General features: G+C 37.3%; 1 protein-coding gene across 2 annotated transcripts; it reads left to right on the top strand.

Annotated features, from left to right (window-relative positions):
- The first annotated feature begins 1,565 nt into the window (after positions 1-1,565).
- LOC121876605 (phenylalanine--tRNA ligase, mitochondrial-like) lies at positions 1,566-21,788 on the top strand. 2 transcript variants are annotated; one of them, XM_042381820.1, is made up of 9 exons: positions 1,566-1,646; positions 1,917-2,055; positions 4,831-5,160; positions 5,644-5,775; positions 8,696-8,855; positions 12,112-12,243; positions 13,447-13,607; positions 14,477-14,599; positions 21,277-21,788. In XM_042381820.1, exons 2-9 carry the CDS (start codon positions 1,945-1,947, stop codon positions 21,442-21,444), a joined length of 1,317 nt encoding a protein of 438 aa, XP_042237754.1. In that variant the 5' UTR covers positions 1,566-1,646; positions 1,917-1,944; the 3' UTR covers positions 21,445-21,788. The 2 variants fall into 2 exon arrangements, with proteins under 2 accessions (XP_042237754.1, XP_042237753.1); XM_042381819.1 differs by having other exon boundaries at positions 1,583-1,750.
- Positions 21,789-23,842: the final 2,054 nt, after the last annotated feature.

Below are 23,842 nucleotides of genomic sequence, written 5' to 3'. Positions count from 1 at the left end.
AGGTGTGGTTATCTATGCTAGGCAAGACCTTAGAGCCAGCCAGGTGAGGGTACAGGGAGAGGGTGTTTTTGAAGAGACCAAGTGGTGTAAAATTAAATTAAAGGGAAGGGACTTATTGTCTGGTGTATCTACAGATCCCCAAACTGTGGCCCACTAAATCAAAGGAACTTAAGAACCTTAATAGGCAACGCAGCGATGCTCAATCCTAACCACCTCCTTATCATGGGAGACTTTAACTATGGCGACATCGACTGGAGAAACGAGTCCACCCCAAATGACTTGAATAACACTGCTACTCTTTTTGTAGAAACTCTGAGAGATAATTTTCTGTTCCAACATGTTAGAGACCCGACACATTACAGAGGGGAGCAAACACCCAAGCCACTTGACCTCATCATATCAAACGAGGAGGGTATGGTGGCCAAACTGGAACACCTTACCCCAGATGGCACCAATCACCATATAGTGTTATCATTCCGATTTAACCGTTACCTAGTTCAAGATAAGGCCAGGCCAAGGTGCAAAATTGTTGAGATTCAATGTCACGAAGTGTAAGAGGATGCACCTGGGGCGTACCAACGGTAAGGAGGCGTATCATATGTCCCAACGGGATGAAGAAACTGCACTGTTTGAGACTGAATGTGAGAAGGACCTAGGTGTGTATGTTGACAATGAGCTGAAGTTCTCGGGCCATTGCGAGAAGAAGGTAAATCGGGCAAATAAATTATTGGGTCTTATAAGAAGGTCGTTCAGATATCTAGACGGCCGTCCCTCGTAACGATCTTCAAGAGTGAAGTACTTCCCCTGGAGTACTGTCACCCCTTCTGGTCCCCGAGATATGCTAGGGACTGTCAGTTGGTTGAAAATGTTCAAAGGAGGGCCACCAGACTGGTGCCTGCACTTCGGCACCTCAACTACCCTGAGAGATTGGAGCGCCTGAACTTGCCTAGCTTATTCTACAGACGGGCAAGGGGCGACCTAATTGAGGTGTATAAGCATCTCAAGGGGCACTACTCAGTCGAGTGTCCTTACTTGGAGCTGGCAGACGCTCGCCCCACAAGGGGTCACAGCTCAAGATTGAAGAAGCCACAGGTCCAGAAAACTGTGAGGGCAAACTTTTTCGGAGTGAGAGTTATGAACTCTTGGAAGACTCCACCAGAAAGTGCTGTGACGGCACCGAGTGTGAGCTCTTTCAAGACAAGACTTGACCAACACGAGCAGGTTCAGGTACCGGTGCATGCCCAGTACCTGCCAACAGTGCGTAACAGAGTCAGAGAGCCAGTACATGACTAGTACTTGCCAACAGTGCGTGGCAGAGACTTGACTGATCGCCCAAGCGGCTAACGAGCTGATCAGTGGTGAAGAGGATAAAAGTAAAAGTTGTGTGTGTAAAACACACACACACGCACAAGTCGATTTAACTAAGAATAACCCCAAAACGCTGAACAATAATTTTATTGGGTCTTTAATACAAGTACAAGTTTTAATTCAATATTTTTAGAAAAGATTTTCTTCAAAAATGTATTTTCATTTTAATATTCTCTTTATATACATAACCCCATAGTTTTAGTCAGCTGTTTGAGTTGGTGTTTGTTTACAGCTCCGGGACCGAGGGTCACACTGCACTGCACACACTTCGCTTTTGTGTATACTACCTCGTTTGGATGCCTTGTTACTTTAACTACATATACTTTTACTGCTCAGTTTTCCCTGTCCCTCATTTAAGTTAAATTAAACTGTTAATTGGGTGGTGAGTATTTAGTCGTTGCCAACACCAACTTATGTATAGAGTCTTATATAGGGAGAATGAGAAGAAAAAACTACAAATTAAGTCAAATAAATGTTGAAATGATTATTAATTTCGTGTGGCTTTGCTTAAGAAATGTCATTAAATTGGACATCTTCTTGGTTGACAGATTACCTCTATAGTGTACAAGGAAGAAGATGGTGTTGCTACTCTTACGATCACCCATTGTAAAACATCTACACACCTCATGGCTGCCCTGTGTATCCAGAAATTATTCAACCAAAACAACTTTCAAACAAGGAGAACAGGTAACTTTTGATTCATATGCATTGTTGAAGAATTTTGTTCTTATAGATCAGATAACAAGTACACTAAGGTTCAACATACCTTGTGCTTGAGGTTATAGAAAAGAACTGTTGCGGGGCTCGGTGTATGGTATGTACTGTACAGTAATATCACCATTCGCTGAGATAATTGGTCCCGAGCTTTTCTAGGTTTGAGATATTTCCGGGTATTGAGATGAGATTTCTAAACTCGGAAAAAATCGCATATCTACAGTAGTACAGGTATTTTTCCGGGCATTGGTGAATGTCTCCATGTCTAAACTATGCATCTGGCATGGAGCACCGTTAGTACAGAGGTTTAACTACAGCCAAACAAACACAGAGCTGTATTTATTTATGAAAACACTACTGTATTGTAAATAAACTTGGTGCCACTATAGCGTGTGGTCTACCGGGACATTTACACTATAGCGTGCGGTCTACCGGGACATTTACACTATAGCGTGCGGTCTACCTGGGATATCTACACTGCAGGCTGCAATTAAGTATCGTTATGTAGTATTATTTATTATATAGTAAAGATTTATTATAAAAAAACAAAATACCTGTCGTGATAAAAAATTTTTTATTGATCATCATATAAACAAAACATGTGAAGATGTTGAATAATAGCATAATATTAATGACATAAACTTCGTATCATATTCTTTGTAAATTATAAACCCAACCTAACCCCCTTTTATAAGGCTGGTTAGGATCCTGGTGTTCAGGTAGTCAGGTCAGGTCCGTAGACTATGGATATTGCAGTAGACAGATGCTATAGTAGTGTAGTAACCCTACAGTAGCACCATAAACTTAATGGACATTATTATTATCACTTAGGTCATCCAGCGAATTTTAGGTTAGGTTGAAATTATGTTTTCTGATGGTTTATTTCAACTTCCAAAAATGTGTATTATCGAAACGATAATTTTACCATATAATATTGTACTATATACACTACAGAATACTGTACTTACCAGCATATGCTGTCATCTTGAGCTTGTGATGCAGGCAAGCCAAATGGTGATATGATGATACAGGATGGCCTGCTCTGTCCTGTACCATATACTGTACTGTGGCAGCTGGTGCTAACAGTCACTCTCCTCTTCCTCCATGAAGAAGGGATTGTACAGCATTGTCTACTGTTCATACACCCTCTACACACTAGCCTACATGAAGCATACACTGCACACTTTGCTGTGCTCAGTATTATATGTACGGTACTTTCACACTTACTGAATGTACAGTACCGAATATGTAACTGTAATCACTTTTTATGTTTTATCACTGCTCTAATAATATTCTTGGCTGGTTGTAGCATGGTACAGTAATGTACAGTACTGCACAATACAGGTCATCTGCAAAAACAGCAGTGCGTGAGTGAACAAGCTTGTATAATGGCAGCAGACATTGAACTAAGAGTGTTATGATGCTAGAGTTTGAGGAGACAGGTTGCAATATACATTAGGCAATCATAGGCATCCCATGCAGTTAAATGATGGTAGTAGCCTAGAATCGGTCATGAGCAATCTGTGCCTATGGACCTACGCACTGGGCACGTGTCGGTGCATGATGCACTCTCTCTGAAATTGTTTGAATGCTCGGAACGAAGATATTTTTCTCAGAATTTCTCGGAATGCTCTGTTTTTGGGAGGATTGAAGATTCCAGCTAATGGGGAGATTACTGTACAGTAATGGTGTCTTCATTGTGTTAATACGGAACAAATACTAGGACCATATTCTGGTATATAGCAAGAAAATTTTTTGGAGGTTTCATTTCCCAACACTTCAGATGTTTTGTGTACTGTGTTACGATAAAGGTTAAGATAGGTTGGGGATGGGGACAGTGATAGCTCCAAGTTGAAAACACTTACAGTATGACCACTGAGTGTAGTTTTCATTTTGATGAAGCCAGTTTTCATGTTTCATGCCTTGTAAAGGGGTGTACTGTACTGTTATTATCATCATCATCAACATCAACATCAACATTTTGTGGCCATTTTCCATGCTTGGGTGGATCAGCTATTATTACCTGAAGTCAGCTGTTGGGTAAAACCAGAATGGGAATTAAGTCCTCTGCTCACCACCACAAACTCAAGGTGCCAGCAGAGATAAGGGGATGGGCACAGCTCTGGTTACCAAGTTGCCGTCAAGCATGTTGAAGCAAAGGTAATTAAAATCTCTCTGCCTACCTCAAAATCTCAAAGTGGTAAAAAATATTAGCAGAAAAAGGATTTTCTTTTTTGAATGGCTCTTGGTAGATTGTACAGGTACTCTCCTTTCTCCAAAAAAATTATGTCAGCATCAGTCATGAATAATTAAACCTCATAACTTTAATAAAATTTTGTGTCTGTGAGTGAGCTTAAGTAGTTCTTATTTGAAGAGTCAGGTGGATATTGTGGCTTTCTCATGTCATGGTTACATAGTTGTCATTACGCATACATTAGTGACACATTCCCTGCAATTCAAACAACATGTTGAAACTTACCCTTTTATTTTAAATTTGAAGGGAAGCTAAATCTGGTAAAAACCCTTAGTGTCCATTATGTCAGTGGAAATTAGGTGCAGCTCATATAAAAGAACCACATTGTTTGACTTAAAATGTTAATTTATTAACCAGTTGTAAATGCATTGGATATACTGTAATACTTGTAGATTAATTGGGTGTATAACATGTTTCTGAAGTTTGGAGAATTGTTTCATACCTCATTATTGTATTGTCAGTCTTAACAGCTCTCTCCTCTTACCTCTATGCAGGTGACAGTTGCAGGAAAAGCATATCAGGCAGACCACATGACAAATGTGACCCCTCATCTACTCTCACATGTTGGAAAAGACCTCCACTTACAAAAATATCATCCACTAAATCATACTTGCCAAAGGATAGTCCAATACATGTACAAGAGATATGTTTCACTTCGAGGCAATCCTCTTTTTTCTGTCCACAACCAAATACACCCGGTTGTAACAACCCACCAAAACTTTGACTCTTTGCTGATCCCCAAAGATCACGTCAGTAGAAAAAAATCGGACAACTATTACGTCAATGAGAGACACCTCTTGCGGGCACATACAAGTGCTCATCAAGTAAGTTTTTATACTGCAGAAGAATTTATGGTAATTTTAGGCTTAAGAGGTTTGTTTATGTGAGTTCATCATGCTTAATAGGGATAATACAATTGATTGTATCTCAAACTACAACTAATGATAACTTTTTGTTTTTATTTCTTAAACAAAATGGAAATTAGTTCTCATATGGTAAAATTTGCTCTGCATCATTTACTATCACAGTGCAGTATATGCAAACTACGTATACCTAAATTAGGTTAGATTTGGTATGGTTAGGATAATTAGCTAGTTTGGTGCTATTGATTTATAATTTTTATTACGACTATATCATTGTTTCTGTACAGTATACAGGCTAGTTTTAAGTTTTGAAAATATACAGTACAATGTAAAGAAATTATTGTTACTTTGCAATAATCTGTATGTATCATGGTTATATATATAGTACTGTACAAGTATATATACAGTATAAACTAATAACTTCTCTAATATTGATAATTTTAGAGTGAATTGATAGGAATGGGATTCGATAACTTCTTAGTCATTGGAGACGTTTACAGACGGGATGAAATTGATGCCTCTCACTATCCTGTTTTCCATCAAGTAGAGGGGGTCAGACTGTGCACTGCATCACAGGTAAGTTGTGAACCATCTGTTATTCTGTTGTAATATTATGTTTTATGAGTTTCCTTGAGACATGTAAATTGTAGATGAGTCTTATACAGATGCTCTGATAGGCATCAGTATACAGTATATTATTTGGATTCAAATGACACAGCCCTGAGGGAGTATTGGTGACTTCAGTCCTGATTAGGGTAATGTAAGAGATAAACAAAGGATCTCAATGTTACTTTGTTACCCCCAAGAGATTATTTACAATCAACTCCAATGGAAAAAAAAAAGATTAGGACCATTTTTTTCAATATCCACTGATATTTCTAATACTGTACTGTAATATTACATTTCATCAAACATTTACTATAAGTTTGCAGAAAAACTAAGGACCACAAAGCAAGGAGAATCAAACAACTAAGAAGCTAATTGGTCTTATAAGAAAGGTGTTCAGATATCTAGATGGTCTGTCCCTTGTAACACTCTTTAAAAGTGAGAGGTTTCACAGTTTGGAGTACTGTCACCCCGTCTGGTTCCTGAGAGTCTATGGGACTATGGCACCTCAGGTACTCAGAGAGATTAGAATGCCTGCGGTTTGCCTCGCTTATATTATTATAGGCAGGCAATGGATGACTTAATAGAAATTTATAAACACTTCATGGGACATAAATGGAGCTGGCATATGCCTGCCCTACTAGTGGTTACAGCCTAAGGTTGAAGAAGCCATAAGTTCAGAAAACTCAGGACAAACTTTTTTGGAGTGTGGCTTGTGAACTCTTGGAATAATCTGCCGGAGACTGTTGTGACGGCACTGAGTGTGAGCTCCTTCAAAACCAGACTTGACCATTGTTGGTGCAGGTACATATACATTCTGGAACTGGTACATGCCCAGTGCTTGCCAAGAGCACATAACAGAGACATGACCAACCACCCGAGCAGCTAATGAGCCGATCATTGGGGAAGAGGATAAAGTATGTGTCAAATTTTTGGCATGGGTCTCTTAACAGTTGGTTTTATGTAATCACTGTCATTTGTTGAAGCTCGTGACCTTCACTGGAGAGAGTGAATCTTTGTATCCCAGTTTATGGTTTAGGGTTAGAATTAAATGCCCTAACTTCTCAGGAATGAGATTAAAGCAGCTAAGACCGTGGATTTCAGTGGATAGGTCCTGTTTCATGGTCAAGTGGTTAGTTGACATGGAGGATATATTTCAGTCCAATGACCAATGGATTTTTTGGTCTTCAAGACAACCATAGTATCAGTAAATTATATTTGGAATCTAGATATGACTGGGAGAGGAAGCTGAATTAAACAGAATTCAACTGCAATCTTGACGGTCATGTAAGGCTCAATCACGGATGATATGTGCATTCTAATTATGGCCACTTATCCTCAGCCGTTGACCTTAGAATGGTATTTTAGGGTTCAATCCTTTATAGTCAAGGGGAAAAAATGAGTGACCTGAAGTACTGTACCTACATATACCTATAATGAGGTTCCCTATCAGTAAGAAATGTGAAAGATGAAGTATGAAGCTCTTATTTAAACCCTGAGATGTCTGAGGCAAGATTTGACTGACTTCAGAGTATACTTAATGTACAGTCTCGTTCAAGATTCTTCGAACACTGCTGGAGACAGCTAGCAACTCAAGGTCATTAATTAAGCAACAGGGAACTAAGTAACCCATCACCGATCACTTTTACATCCGTTCATAATTTTTACTATGTACTGTAGTAAACAAACGGCCTCGAGTTGCCAGCTGTCTCCAGCATTGTTCGAAGAATCTTGAACGAGACTGTACCTGTTGACTTCTTGGCCAGCAAATGTTAATAGTAATTGACACTGATCCAACAGCCCCATAGGGACTACTAGCCTGGGGATCTCATAGGTCAGCTGTCTCTTTTCATCAGCTAGAAAATGGGATTTCTTCATACTTTAGCCATTGATTTGGTGTTGTGTATAGATTCTGATTCGGATATCTTATGCTAAAGGTGACACATTGCTCTAATTTATGTCTGTCAGTGTCAGGTGTGCAGATGGTAAAGAGGAGAGGAGGAAGCATTATACCTTGGGAAATTATTATTATTATTTATATTTTTTATTTTATTGATTCATTTTTTTCACAGAAAAACATTATATTTCACCTTATTGAGTACAGTACTGTATCACTCTTTGGGATCTCCTTGTTACGAAATTAAAGATACTCTCCCACTTAACCAGTTATTTGCTTTGCTTTTATTTTATGGGCTATAACTATTGTCAAATTATGTGTGTAATTTGTTAATGCTCTATGATTAAAATAACGTGATACAGGTAGCATCACCTTTAGCCGGAACAATTGGTGCAGAGCACTTCCGGGAATGAGAGATTTACGGCTCAACGAGACAACTCTCTCAAAGCCAGAAAAAATCCCTCAATCCTGGAATTTTCCGGGCAACGGAAAAATTTTCTCGGAAGTTCCAGAAATTGCCCATTGCACCATCTTTCGAACCCAGAAAAATATCCCTCATCCTCGGAATTTTCCGGGTAATGGGAAAATTTTCCAGGAAGTTCCAATAATTGCCCATTACATCATCTCTCGGATCCGGAAAAAACTCCCCCATCCCCAGAATTTTCCGGGTATCGGGAAAGTTTCTCAGAATTTTCCGGAAAATTTGCCCTTCGGAAAATCTTTCCCAAAGCCATAATTTTCCGGAAAAATTCTGGCTTTGGGAACGATTTTCTGAGAAAATTTCAATTCCGGCTATCGGAGATTTCCAGGTTTGAGGGATTCCTGCTAACGGAGATATTGCTGTATTTTAGAAATATTTTATGTATATTATTTAAGTAATGTTTTGTGCTTAAATTTCATAAGTTCATGTACAAATCTTTCCAGACATTTGTGTCATTATAAATTATAGATAATGTGCACAAATTTGATAAGGTTATGAATATATTCTTTCAGATATTTGGAAGTCACCAAAACATGGATAACTTCCAGATTTTTGACAGTGGAGAGAGGACCACAGAGAAACAAGGAGTCCACACTGCAGAAGCTCTCCACTTGCTAGAATCTGATCTGAAAGGCTGTTTGCTTGGGTTAGCTACAAGTTTGTTTGGTCAAGGTATAATAATAAAGTTCTGTCCCAGAGGAGCTAAAGTTTGCCTAACTGGTAATTCGATGCATAAAGTATACTTACTACAAGGTATTCACTTTCACTCGTGCTGAAACATACTTTTATACATTTTCAGAATGTGTGTACGGGTATGTCTCAGTAGTTTGAAAAGTATGATTCTTTGACTAGAATGTATCTTTGTTTAAATGGGTTACTCCTTAGAATACATTGACACAAAACTATGCTCGAGTACTGTAATATAATACTGATTGTCTCTGACCACAAACTTTTTTTGTATCTTCATTTTTTCCAACTTATTGCCAGAGCTTTGGCTTCTATTTGACTTGGAAATTTTGGCAGGACCAAGTGTCACTATCTGTGATATTCTTGTACTGTATTTATTTATTTTATTTTTTATTTATTTATTTTATTTATTTTTAGTTTTCTTTTTCTGTGCCACTTGCTGAAATAAATACTCGGTAGTAATATCTGACCTAGTGCTTGGACCGAACAACAACTTGCATATTTATCCAGCAAGTCTACAGGTTGGAACCTTGGTACATCATAGATATATTATCTCGGACTGTTACATGAATTAGTTATACTATACTGTATAGGTACTATATAGTATAACTGTTTTAACCACGTCTCTAAAAACAGATCTCTAGGAACAACAATCACCATTCAAGGTTAAAGGCTAGAAATTGTGATGTCACATCAGCTTAAGGGGCTTTACACTAGCACATTTTTATTCCAACCTCCAGCTTATTTTTGCCATTCTTCAGTTTGTTTTCTGACGGTCGGAGAACTCCCATACCTACATTTGGGTTTCCTCTAGCTAAGCTGGACATATGACCTGGGTCATATGAAATTCTTTACTAACTCCAATTTTCAATAAAATATTAATAAATTTTGTCTTTAACCTGGTATAATTAGCAAGTAAGAAGAAGTATGGTATATCGTATTGAATAAAGAACCGGAAGCATCTCGTATTTAGAAAATAAGGGAATACCCCACATTTTATTGTCATTTTTAGCAATGGGATGTTCAATCATTGCCAGTAATTCATAGAAGTGGTGTCTGTCTAGTCGCATCCAGTGTCTGTAGCTCTTGTGATCTAGAGCTACTCCTACACTAGCTTCTTGAATACAATTTGGCTCTGTTGAGCTCTTTTTGACAGCCAGTGCTGCCAAGAAGAGTTTTCCTTGTTTGCACCTTTTCCTGTGCAAAGCAAGGTGAAGAATTGCTGCTGCAGCTTTCTCCCTTGAGTAGCCTGTCGTCCGTAAGAGTGCTGCCATGTTTGTTGTTATGGTTTGAGGTTGAAGATGGACTTAGGCAAGGAGTGTGTGTGTGTGATAGTCCATTTTCGTAGATGGAGCAAATCTGATTGGAGGACGGGGGTTGGAGGAAAAATCATATTTGTGAAAGCCCATTTATGCATACTGTACAGTACAGTACTTGTTTCTTTGCCTTTCAATAAACATTGCAGGAGATAAAAAGTAGGTGTCTGAGTTTTTCACTTATCAGGAGTTTATGGTTATTAGAATTTCAGATGAAAAAGGTCCTCCAATATCATGTTTATTTTTTAATAAATATGTCCTCAATAATTTTTCACTTACTGTACATTAGTTCAGTACAGGTATGTGGCAACAGGCAGCACACATGTTCTGAAGAGCAATTATCTAGTTTAAACTAGGATATTATTATAAGTTATGGAAATTGATATGTTTTAAACGACAAAGATGGTTCAAGTCATTACTTGATTTTTTTTTTATAGAAGTCAGAATGAAAAAAAAAACAGGAACATCAAACTTAACCTCTTTACCCATATAACCTGCCTATAAGGAACAGCACTTGTCCAGTCATGTAGAAAGAGTTGTTCCTCAGACTGATTATTTCAGGACATGGGTCTTTACCTCATCATCAGATTTGGAATCTCTGGCTACCTAACGTGAACAGGTAAAAATACTGTACAGCAAATCCTTGTTTTTCTGTAAAGTTGCATTTATAAAGGGTTCACACAATTACAAAAGCAATTACTGTATCTAATGGGGAAAATACAGGTTAATGGTCAATAACTATCAGGACCATTCTCTAATTCAGTTTTCCCCTCCTCCCCTCCCCTATACAGTATATGGTAATATTCTGTTGCACCAATTGTAATTTTAAATATATAAATTACCATAAAGAAATCTTCACTCTTCAGTAGATTAATAATTTATTAATGTCATACCATGGAGCATGGCTGTTGGGTGGATACAGCACTCTCCTGCTTTTCCTGAGGTTGGTGGTTCAATTCTTGGTTGCTCCCAGTTCACCCAGCTCGCTTGGGGAAGTAAATGCGGTCGAGAGTAGTACCGACCACGCTGCTTAATTTACAGTGTGCTGTACCCTACACAGATAGCCTTCAAGTGTGCTGAGAGGGAAAATTGCTCTTATCAAAGTTTCCAGTTCATGAACCACAATAGAGACAATTCCTCCTCACACCATTGACCTTTCGAAGAAACCTTGAAGATCTTAAACAAAATGAATGATTCCCAAGAAAAGTTAGATTTTTTTCCTTGTAGTGGGGTTCAGATTGCATTGTAAGTGCATATGCTCCCTTTTATTTTATTTTTTCTTGAACCCTTTTCCTCCAAGGGATTGTTTTGATAGGAAATTGAGGAATTAAATTAGTGCCATCCTAGAATCAGTTCCAAATGGCTTTAAACTTGGTTTGACCATTCTGTTGGGCAAATTAAAAACAGCCGTGTATCACATCACACATCTGAATTTTACACCTTTACACACCCTAACCTCAGTGGAAAGTGAATCCAGTTTGATAATGAGGTCAAGACTTATGTGCTAAAATTGTTCATGCAAAAATAGAAGAACCTTTTTAAACTGCTGGTATTTATCTTTGATACATTGATCCTATGCTATACTGGAAGGTTATGTGGAGAGACTATCAGTAGTTAAGTATGAATGAAAGCCTGGAATGACTTGAATTGCCCTTAAATAATGATAATTTATAAATATTTCATAATATTGGACCTCTCACTGCACAAACAACTAAGCAGTCAAAGTACAGTGTTAAGTAATGTGGGAATCTTGATTCACTTTGTCTTAATGTGATTTAAGGATAATTGAATGTTAATGTAGTTGCTTATAAAATTTTTTGCACATGTTTTATAAAATTTATTTTGGATGGGAAAAGGCTTATTAAATGACTGATAGTTTTTATTATTACAAAAACTTATATTTACATTCCATTGACTCTTGACAGATATTGAAGCAAGATGGGTAGATGCATATTTTCCTTTCACACACCCATCATGGGAACTGGAAGTGAAGCTCAATGATGTGTGGGTGGAACTACTGGGCTGTGGCCTCATTGAACAAGAGATCCTCTTCAACAGTAAGTCCAATATCTACCGATGTAAATGTATGTTCTTTATGGTTGATTTAGGATATTAGACTTGTACATTTGACATACTTACCAAGCTGAGACTAATATAACAGTCAAACTAGTGTGACAATGGTAATGTTGACATTATGAGTCAACCACACCAATACGTGTGCATAAAGAATTAGCATATTTATTGGGCTACAGGGAAAATATATATGTAAATCTTGCCTCACATTTGAAGCTCCTCAGCTTTATTACTTTTAGTTTTATCCCCTTCGCCACTGATTGGTGTGTTAGCCACTTGGGCGGTCGGTCACGTCTCTGTTACACACTGTTGGCAAATACCTATATTGTACTGTATTATTATTATTATTATGTGGACACCTATTACCCAGAAAGTCTAATCATCTGTTTTATTCACAAAAAATTCCATTCTGAAAGTAAAACCACTTCCTGAATGTGGAAGTTTGTAAGCCGTCCACCAAATGGTCATTGTTTTGATCTAGTTGATGCCAATCAAACTGGAGCACAAAATACCCCCTGCCTTATTTTTGTTTTATACCTTTTAAAATTAGATATGCCTTTCAAACTGACTGGGAAAAAAAAAAAAAAAAAGCAAAGCTTTAACAAGTTAAGGCCCCCCAAAATGCTCAGTACAGTATTGGGCAAAAAGTAGACTTCAAATGATGGATTGAGCTTGGCTGCTTGATGTGAGTTTGAAGTAAAGAGAACTATGTGGGACATTTTATGGCAATGACGATCTGTTTAAGTACTACTGTGTTCGGCAAGTGAGAGTGGTAGAGGTGCCCTGTGAGTGAATATAAAATGCACATTGTCGTAAGCCAAAACTTGAAAACTATACAGTACAGTACATTATTATGTTATGTGGGAATGGTACTAGAGGTACTGCTGCATTATTATTACAATATAATTACTGTACAGTATCATTATTTTTATTATTACAGTATTATTATCATTATTATTATTACAGTATTATTGTTATTACAGTATTATTGCTATAGCAGTATTATTGTTATTATTAAATTGCTGCCCTATTCCTGGGAAACATTATAATTATCTGGACTTTTTCATTATCCAGATGTCTCTAGGTCCCAAAGATTTTGGATACTATGCTATTGACTATGTTATGATAATGATACACCATTAATGTGTGAACTTGTACTGTTACTATCTTATGTTTATCAATTCTAGGGGGTGTTGAGGACAAAATTGGCTGGGCCTTTGGTTTAGGATTAGAGCGATGGGCTATGAAGCTGTTTGGCATTCCAGACATCAGACTCTTCTGGTCCACAGACTCGGGTTTTCTCTCCCAATTCCATTTTGATGATCCAACAAAACCTGTCAAGTACAAGGTAAGCTTTTAACTTTTGGTAACAGTTATGATTTTTCTCTCTTCAAAATATAAGAGCATGTTGCATAAGAATTATATTAATTCTTACATTTCAAGGTTCCACTAATCATTGATTTTTTAACTGTTTGTTTTATAAGTTATTTGGCGAGTAATGTACAGTAAAACTTTGATAATGTGAGAGTATTGTTCTTGTACAACTCCATTAAAGCCATTCGACATCCCCAAATGTTAATGGATGATGGTAACAATGCTTCCATATGAAGTGCCATCCTCGGTGCTTAATGACTTTGACATTCTGGTCTGGTTTAATCAAATTCTCATTGATGGCATCTGAAGTTCATCCTGACCTGACCCACCTTGTAATGATGGCATATGAAGGAGCATTTCTGCCATACACTTCCAACATGTGTTGATGAATTTCCTTTACTGTGGAATCTACTTTTTTCAGGAATTTTACAGCTCTGATACTTAATACATATACAGTACCATATTCTGTAATGTACACATGTAAATCAGTGCAAAGAGTCTACACCTCTGGGTGCTGGGTTCGAACTCGGCACCCAGATGTGTAAATTATTTACATCTTATATTTAATTTTTTCAAAATTTGTAATGACCTCAGTCATCATACGGTACTTTAAACTTTTACTATAAAACAATAAATTTTATCACACTAGTCAAATTAACTGAAATAAATACCCAGGTATTCAAATTTTATTCTCCCCCCCAAAAAATTAGAACCCTGCCATTTTGCTTTACCCCTGAATTGTTATATGCTTTGATTTGCTCTCATAGCAACTACACTAAAATTTTTTTTATATATAATATAGCACTAATCAGCCTTTAATTTAGTTTTGTACTGTATTTGCAGACTGTGAGTAAGTATATGCAGTGCAGCAACGACATCAGTTTTTGGCTCCCAGCAGATGGCCAGTACAACTCCACAGATTTTTTTGATCTTGTACGCACTGTTGGAGGTGACACTGTGGAGCAGGTAAGATAACATAAATGCCCAACTGGTTACTGATAATATTGTTGATACAGTAATATCTCCGCTTGCTATAACCCCTCAAACCCGGAACTCTCCCATAGCCGGAATTGAAATTTTCTCGGAAAATCATTCCCAAAGCCAGAATTTTCAAAAAATTTCCAGCTTTGGGAAAAAATTTTCTGAGGTTGAAAATCGAGAGCATTTTCTGAAAAGTCTTGAATAAAGATGAAAGCTACAGTATTTACATTCCATCTCTCTTAATTAACCACACCTTTCTGTTTTTTCACTCCATATTTTAAGATGTTATGTAACATAATGTTGAAGGGCTACAACTTTGCTCATTTATATTTATACTTATCACAATCTCCCTAAAAATACTTAGGTTTTGTGTTTATTCAAGATATCTTCAGGTCATGAGACCCACTAATCCCCCACCCAAGAAAGGGTGACCTGAGATTCCATCAGAAGGTCACTAATATGAGACTACAAATCCTCCACCCTACCCCCGCCTGACATTGTGTCAGGTCAGGTCAGTTACATGAGACCCACTAATCCCCCACAGCTCCATGGGAGTGAAAAATAAAAGCCTTTGCTGTAACACACAGCTTCATTCATGCTCATATCCTATACATTTTTAATTTTTAAATACAGTAAAGCCTTGAATAACGACGTTAATATGTACTCCAATATTGCAGTGTAAGGTGAATCGTCTTATTGCGAATCATTAATTACCATTAAAATAAAAGCAATACAGGGTAATAATGAGATGCGTTCCCAAGTGTGACCTTTTCATATCTTTTGTGTGGCTTTTTACCCTCTTTTCCCCCAAAAACAATACAATTAATGAAAATTGCAAACTATATTCTTTAAATAATGTTTCTGAATGCACCTTATACAATATAAATGAATAATAATATGGTCACACAAGAGGAGGTGGGATGCCATTGTTTTCGTTTGTTTACAGCTGGGAGTCCAGGACAATAGTTCTACACGAGAAAATAAAGAAAATAAGACCCTGGTTGTAGCTGTAGTAAAAGTAATGTAAAAAAATGAATACAGCAACTCCCCGACTTATGACCTGCTCCATCTACGATCACCCGCACTTACCACCTGCCTCAGTTCGTAACGACCACCCGCACATACGACCGTCGCATTCGGTACCAAAATTTTTTTCAAATGACGCGCACATTTTCTAGACCGAAACGTTTCCGTCCTGTACGAGAGCATTGTGTGGCTTGGGTCGCCTCGTGGCTACATCACCCATGCCGTAGAACGCTTAGTTGGTGTTTGGCTGCTGTTGTATCCGCAACTGATTGCGCTGTGTACTGACATTATTTTCTTATTTAATTGACTTTAGAATGACTGGAAAGTGTACAAGTGAGAGTACTGGTAGTGCTCAGAAGAAAAGGAGACAGTCAATTACTTTTGAGACGAAAATGAAGGTAATAATGTAGTATGAAAATGGAAAAACTGTAGCAAAAATTTCACGCGACCTAGGCTTCTCGCACTCGACTATATCTACTATTTTGAAGGACAAGGAACGTATTCGTGAGGTAGTGAAAGGATCAGCACCTATAAAGGGAACTATAATAATGAAGAAAAGACAAGGTCCCATTCATGAGATGGAAAAATTACTTGTGATATGGATGGAAGACCAGATACAAAAGCATGTACCCTTAAGCCTTCTAACCCTACAGGTTAAGGCAAGAAGCCTTTTCGAAAGCCTGAAGGAGCAGGCAGGAGATGAGTGCGAGCAAACCTTCACAGCAAGTCATGGGTGGTTTAACAGATTTAAGAACTGCTACAGTTTACATAATGTTAAGGTGAATGGAGAGGCAGCTAGTGCTGATGTTGGTGCTGCCAAAGCTTTTAAGGAGGAGCTAGATCGCGTCATTGTGGAAGGAAATTATTTGCTTGAGCAAATATTCAATGTGGATGAAACTGGATTATTATGGAAGCGCATGCCTGAACAGACATACATCCACAAAGAGGCGAAAACAATGCCAGGATTCAAGGCATTTAAGGACCGAATTACACTTATGTTGGGGGAATGTAGCTGGTTTCAAGATAAAGCCCTTTATGATCTATCATTCAGAGAACCCCAGGGCTTTTAAACATGTCAGCAAGCGCACACTGCCAGTGTTTTATCGAAGTAACAAGAAAGCCTGGATGACCCTAGTACTGTTTGAGGATTGGTTCATGACTTGTTTCAGTCCTTGAGCCAAGGAGTATTGTCTGCAACAAGGTATTGCTTTCAAGATTTTGTTATTTTTGGATAATACTCTGGGACACCCACCACACCTGGACGACATGCACCCTGATGTTAAGGTAGTGTACATTCCACCTAACACTACCTCTGTCATCCAATCCATGGATCAAGGTGCTATTGCAGCTTTTAAAGCTAGTTATTTACGTACGACCTTCGCTCAGGCTGTTGCTGCTACAGAAGGTGAGAAAATGCTCAGGGAGTTTTGGAAGAACTACAACATTTTGAAATGTATAAAGAACATAAGTGCAGCATGGGATGAGGTTACAGAACAGTGCATGAATGGAATATGGAAGAAAGTCCTGAAAAGATATGTGAACAGTTTCAGAGGATCTAATGAAGATGAAGTAATTTCTGAGATTAGTAACAAGATAGTGGAGTTGGGTAAACAACTTGAGTTAGAAATTGATAATGAAGATGTTGAACAGTTGGTGGAAAGTGTAGCAGAAGAGCTAAGTAACGAGGCTCTTATCGAACTGGAAGCACAGAAAAATGCAGAGGAAGAAGAGAGTAAATGTAGAAGAAGAACCTGCACCCCCAAAAAATTTTCGGTGGAGCAAATGGCAGAGGCATTTGCTACAATTAACAAGGGGATGCAAATGTTTGACGGAATGGATCAAAATGTTGAGCGTTTTGCCAAAGTTGACAGAATGGTCCAAGATGCACTTGCTTGCTACAGGGAGATTTATAATGAAAAGAAAAAGCAAACTGTGCAGTCTAAATTGGACATCTATTTTAAGAAGTCCCCCATTGCTGTCTCCTCACACCCCACCAGTGCTGCCTCTTCACTCCCTAAAGATGATCCAATACCTTCAACCAGCAAGTTTCCCCTGCACTTAAACCTGTCTGAAGAAAGAGACATTGAAGACCCACCTAACCCTGTTTCCTCCTCTGCTTCATCCAATTAATATAGTCTCCATGTATACCTGTAAATAGAAAATTATGGGGGCCCCGTGTGCATTCAGTTGACTACCGGTACATTAAAGGTAAGTGCACAGAAACACTGTTTCCATTCTTCATTATTGATTACTTTTAATGTACTGGAAATATTTTCGGCAAAAGGACGTAATACAAACACATTTATGAATTAAACTAATATTTTTTTAACACATACATTGCTTATTTTATGATATAATATGATAATAAATATACAAAACACTTGAATTTAACTTACCACAAATGATGTTGAGTGCTGCGTTAGGTGAGGTGATGAGGTAAGGTGGTGCAATTGAAGTTACTGGGAGGGAGACGCAGGGGCACTACTGGCTTCTGCCTCGCCCTGTACAGTATTGTAGCAACCACCAAGAAATCATCAAAAAAAATTTTTTATCATTTCTGTGATTTTTTTTCTTATACCTGTAGAATTGAAAAAAAAAATGAATAAATTACCGTACCCAATTTCTGCAAAGGCAAATTCTTTGTCCTTATCCCGAATTTATTGGTCATAATTTACAAAATCCGTAAGAGCGAATTTCCGTTATCAGAGTTTCAGTAACCCAGAGGATGCCTGTACAATATTGCTAACCTTGCATTTAATATATACTGTACCTTCCAACACAAGTACGTATCTTATATTCCTACACTACATATACAGTACAGTACACATATATCATAAAAATGTTACATGACTGACATTTTTTATTGCCATATTTGAAATCAGCCCAAAATTAATAAAGCGCAGCATATTTGATCCATGTTACCGAACCCTTGTCAACTAGTGCTATATAAATCATGTATTTACCTATGAGAACATAATAAGAAACATTGTATCTTTACTAAAGTGAATTAAATAATATTCCCAAAAACAACAATTGATAACTCTCGGGCGCCTGTGTCCCACGTTGACATATCATCGGAGGACAAATTTTGTCCTTCTTTCTTTTGGGGGGTGGGGGCAAATAATTTTGTCTGGCTTAAGCGGTGTCCACCTTAGTGGGGTCTGCCTTAACGAGGTTTTACGGTATTTATAGGAACAGAGAGAATAGGGAGGAAAATGTTGGGATAAGCAGAGAAAGCCAACAAAGTGAGATGGGTGGGTGGGAAGGCAGGATGATTGAGCAAAGAGTTAGGTGGGAAGAGAGGGAGGATAGGAAGTGTGGGTTAATTTTATCATGAAATGTTTTTACAATACTCATACATGAATGCGTATTGGGTATATACAGTATATGGTACATTACAGAGCTGTTATGGTTATTTATCAAAATTAAAATTCATATTGAAGACTTCAAAATATTTATTGTCATAATAGCGACTGAAGAAAAGGTTAAGCTTTTGCTCCCAACCCTCTGTGCAAGTTTTATTCAAATGTTTATTTTATTCACCATGCACACTACACTATAAGTAAGGCCTCAATAAATCAGACTTTATTATATTGGAATTCGCTTTTTTTGGACTCTGGGATACTCTGGTTACCAGAAATAATAATAAAAAAAAAAGAAATGGGGAAGATTAATAAAAAATTTAACAACCCTAAGGAAAAGAACCACGCTTACTGAATACTGTACCGTAAAGTGGTCTAATCAGATTTGCTATAGGCCTACTGAGAACTAGGACACTTGAGTATGTAAGGAGGTTGGGAATGATCAGGTGTTGCCACATTTGTCAGGTTTCTTTATTTATTTATTGATTCAGTATTATATTCTCATATGATTGGCCTCTTATGGTTCATCATGATAAATATAGCATCTTCAGTAAAAGAGAAAAAATACAATACTGTATGTAAATTGTAATATGACTTGAAAATAAAAGGGTAAGCTGTATCAAAAGGTTGCTTACTGAAGATGCATTCATGTTAGAGCTTTCAGTAGACCAGCTTACAACAGGGGTCACTATAATACACTGTATAATATTTGATATAAAGATACCTTCCTAACACTGTTATTTACTACCTTAGAGTGTTATATGATGGCTCAATTTGGCTACTTGTACACTTATACAAATGATTAATATATAAACCAGGGTATATGCAGGTACACAATATTGTACACTACAATATTACTTATTAAGTGACAATTAATACACTACAATAGCATTTATTAAGTGGTGATAAACACAATACAATAGTATACATGACTGTACTGTACAGGGTACTAATTTACTAAGTGTTGAACACACGTTGTGGTAAGCCAATCAGCTGTTTGCTCTTTGTAACCAATGACTCATGGTATTCAGTGAGATTCTTTTTTTCAGGAGAGCTTTACTTTTACCTACTTTTGCTTTTATCCTCTTCGCCACTGATCACCTCGTTAGCCGCTTGGGCGATTGGTTACGTCTCTGTTACATACTGTTGGCAAGTACTGGGCATGCACTAGCTCCTGAGTGTATCTGAACCCGCTCCAGTGTTGGTCAAGTCTGGTCTTGAAAGAGCTCACACTCGGTGCCGTCACAACACTCTCTGGCTGATTGTTCCAAGAGTTAACAACTCTTACTCCGAAAAAGTTACCCCTCACAGTTATCCGGATTGTTTTAAAATAATATTTTATCAACCTTGTACCAAATGAATCTAAATTATATGAGAATTATGGTGGAAATGCATAAAGAATTGTTAAAGGTATATTTGGGGTTGGGAGTCACCCACCTGTGCTAATCTCCCCCCCCCCCTGCTCCCAGATAAACACTCGTCCTCCACATACATTATACTCCTACACTTATTTGTTCTTATTTTTATCTTTATAGTACTATACAGTTAACAGCTTTCTCTTTAATCATAAGAAAATTTTTGTGGTTGCATACATATAACACTACAATAAATAACAAGCGACTCGGTGAAAACAGTCGTTGACAAATAGACTTAAGTGTGATTTTCAACCCAGAAAATTGTTTCATATTTTATTGTTGCCATAATATTCTTTTATTAACCTTGTTATGCACTTAAATACCTTAGTTGTTGAAGTGCACTAATAACATAACAACTGATTTTCTTTTTTAAGCAGTTTGGATAAGCAGTGGTATCTCCACCGCCCCCCCCCCTGTCCTCTTCCCCCCCAAATATTTGCTTTTTCGGACTGGGGTCTGCCCCAATTAGTCCAATTTATCGAGGTTCGTGCATTTCATCATGTTACTACACAATAAACTGTATGGAGAGATAATAGGAAATTTAATTACTAATTAAGTTAAATGTAACCTTGTAATAATTGTAACATTAACCCTTTGAATTAGGGACTTACTTTTCAAGGTGAAAAGTTACATAAATGACATTTTATCGGATGGAAAGGGGTTGAAGGGTCCAAGACTCGTTCGAATTCCCGGTTCTTCACTGGCCTGACTTCAAAACTTACCCTGTCCCCAGATTAGTGGTTTTGGCTGTACAGTAATTCATAAGTCAGCAGTGCACAGTATAAGTAATTGTATTAGATATTAATGTGTTTTTACTGTAGCTTGTCATTGGGCTTTTTATACTGAAATCTTGTTACAGGTTCATCTGATCGATGCTTTTACACACCAAAAGAAGAAGCTAACATCTCACTGCTACCGCATAGTTTACCGTCATATGGAAAAGGTCCTCACTCAAGAAGAAGTCAATATTTTGCACAGAAGAATTGAAGAGGAGGCAGCAGCAAACTTAAATGTCACCATTAGATGAAACGGTATCAAATATATTAAAGTGTAGATGTTATGAATTAAGTTTGAAATAAAGTGCTTCATGTACAAATTCATTTCCGGGTAAGTATGTTTTATGCCCAAAAATCATGTAAGACTTATCAAACACAAATTTCTCCTTCAATAAACTCCTCTCTGTACAGTAGTAACCCTTCTCAACTTTTCTGCCTTAATAATAATTTAATTATTAAAGTGTTTGCAAGCAGTGTTAACTTTCTACCTTATTGGGTACTAGAGCGATCATGATTTATATATGGTTGGCCACATAGGATTGTGGCAGAATGCATGTACAGTATTTAGTCACATTACATGAATCTTCAAGCCAAATGAATTTTTCATCCTGACCTTATTTTCTGTTGCATACAGTAGACTTTCGCTCTTTGCAAGGGTGAATGCATAGTTGTACACTGTAAATAGACAATTTGGTTCAATGGGAAAGATGGGATTAGGATCCTGGTACACTGAATGAACATCAAAGTACCGTCCTCATATCTGAAGGTTGGCGACCACAGTCCTCCACTCTAAACATTTTCAGGCTGTTTTTACCAATCCTCAGAGATTTTCTATCTCTCTGAAACCAAGTTTTAATTTCAATTGTATATCCAAGTCTCTGCTTTACCCTGGTCCTTCTACCCTAAACTTTGCTCGTTAATATTTCTGTTATTATCCACTCATCCCTAATTACATATAGGACTAAATTATCTCATTTTTCTTTTTATGTATATTTCAAGTATCTCACTTGATGTTTTTGCTATTCTTAGTACTTATTCACTTGTTTTCCTTTCATTGTAACTTATTCTTAACATTTGCCTATAACACCACATTTCAAAGGTCTCTAACCTACACTGAACATGGGGAATGGTAAATGTTTTAAGAACAATAACTATATAATAAATACTGTACAGTATGTGTAACTAATAATAAACCATAAAGAATAATGCTGATGGAAGTGGTGTTGGAGGGGAAATTAGATGGATGTCTCCTCGAAAAATGCAGCTGTATGAGGATGGCTGGGGTAAGCTGTACCTCTTCTTAAATTGTGCAAACCATCCCTTATTGTCTTGAAATTCAGTAGGTTGCTGTGCTTCAAGATGTTTATACAAGTTGATATTCAACCCACAAATTTAAGCCTTTCTCCATGTTCTCAATGTTCCTGACACACACACACACACACACACACACACACACACACACACACACACACACACACATAGTTGTTATCACTTTACCTCTTTGGGAAGCACTAAACAACACTTTTCTTGACAGATTTTTCATTGTGTATCTGACAAATGACTTATTGCCACTAAAATATTTGCCACTGCAGACCCACTCTCACCAGTAGCCAGCATGTGTAACAAATTCAATTTGTCATAAAAACTCCCTCTTTTTCTTCTATCTTTTTCCAGCAAATTCACTTTTTCCACAATGGAGCCTGAACTCAGTGGAGGCTTAGGAGCCATGATTAAGGGTAAGTTAACAAGTACAGGTACTCCTCAACTTAACGACCTATTCGACTTACGACCGCCGCAGCCATACAAATTTTTTTTCAAATTATGAATTTTTGAGTCCCGACGTTAGTGATCGTGCTGTGTACTGACAAAATGTTGTTTGTAATTCCCTTTAAAATGGCTGGCAAGCGTAAATGTGAGAGTTTTCGTGGTGCTGAGAAGAAAAAGAGACCCAGAAATTTATGTAAATCTACCCAAAAGTACAGTTGAAAATTTTTTACATTATTAAAATGTACTAATGTACTAAAATTTTTATCTCTTGTGCAAAATATATGATGTTTATATTGAAATTAATCAATATCTTATAAGAATTCCAGAAATGTAAATTTTATTTTCCCCTGTCACTTCTATGACATTTTATAAGCAAAAAACGAAAACTCAATCTAAAGGACAAATAAACAAATAAGTGCTTCACTAGACCTTCGGCTCCAACTGTCAAACATGTCACTGTCACCTCCCCTCCCTCCCTCCCTCCCAACCAGGGTTTGGTGGTGGTAGGCTTACAGTTTTTATCTTTTATAATATCACAGACTAAAGTTAGGAGAATATAATTTGCATTGCTGAAATCCTTGCAAGACGGTGAATAATTTGAATATAAATGTCATATATTTTGCACGAGATAAAAATTAATCACCTGTATCACATTACAGGAGTGATTTAAGAGTTTTAGTGTATATATTTTATATATATACAGTGGTCTCTCGGTTAACGAACACAATTCGTTCCAGAAGGTCATTCGTTAACCAAAAATTTTGTTAACCGAAACCATTGTTTCAATGGGATTTTGGGTAATTGGTTCCAGCTCACCGAAAATTAGATACAAAGTAAAAATAAATGCAGTAAAGTACACTTACTTTGAGGTGTGTATGTAGA

The sequence above is a fragment of the Homarus americanus genome, unplaced genomic scaffold, assembly GCF_018991925.1.
Source record: "Homarus americanus isolate GMGI-L3 unplaced genomic scaffold, GMGI_Hamer_2.0 scaffold28, whole genome shotgun sequence".
Classification (NCBI taxonomy): domain Eukaryota; kingdom Metazoa; phylum Arthropoda; class Malacostraca; order Decapoda; family Nephropidae; genus Homarus; species Homarus americanus.
Note: the sequence above shows the minus strand (reverse complement) of the source record. Positions and strands in the feature narration are given on the sequence as shown.

Bases quoted from the DNA above. Each gene is read 5' to 3' on its own strand.
- LOC121876605 (XM_042381820.1), top strand. From the start codon at position 1,945: ATGGTGTTGCTACTCTTACGATCACCCATTGTAAAACATCTACACACC. The intron at 2,056-4,830 runs GTAACTTTTGAT...ACCTCTATGCAG, and splicing joins CTTTCAAACAAGGAGAACAG to GTGACAGTTGCAGGAAAAGC. The intron at 5,776-8,695 runs GTAAGTTGTGAA...ATATTCTTTCAG, and splicing joins GACTGTGCACTGCATCACAG to ATATTTGGAAGTCACCAAAA.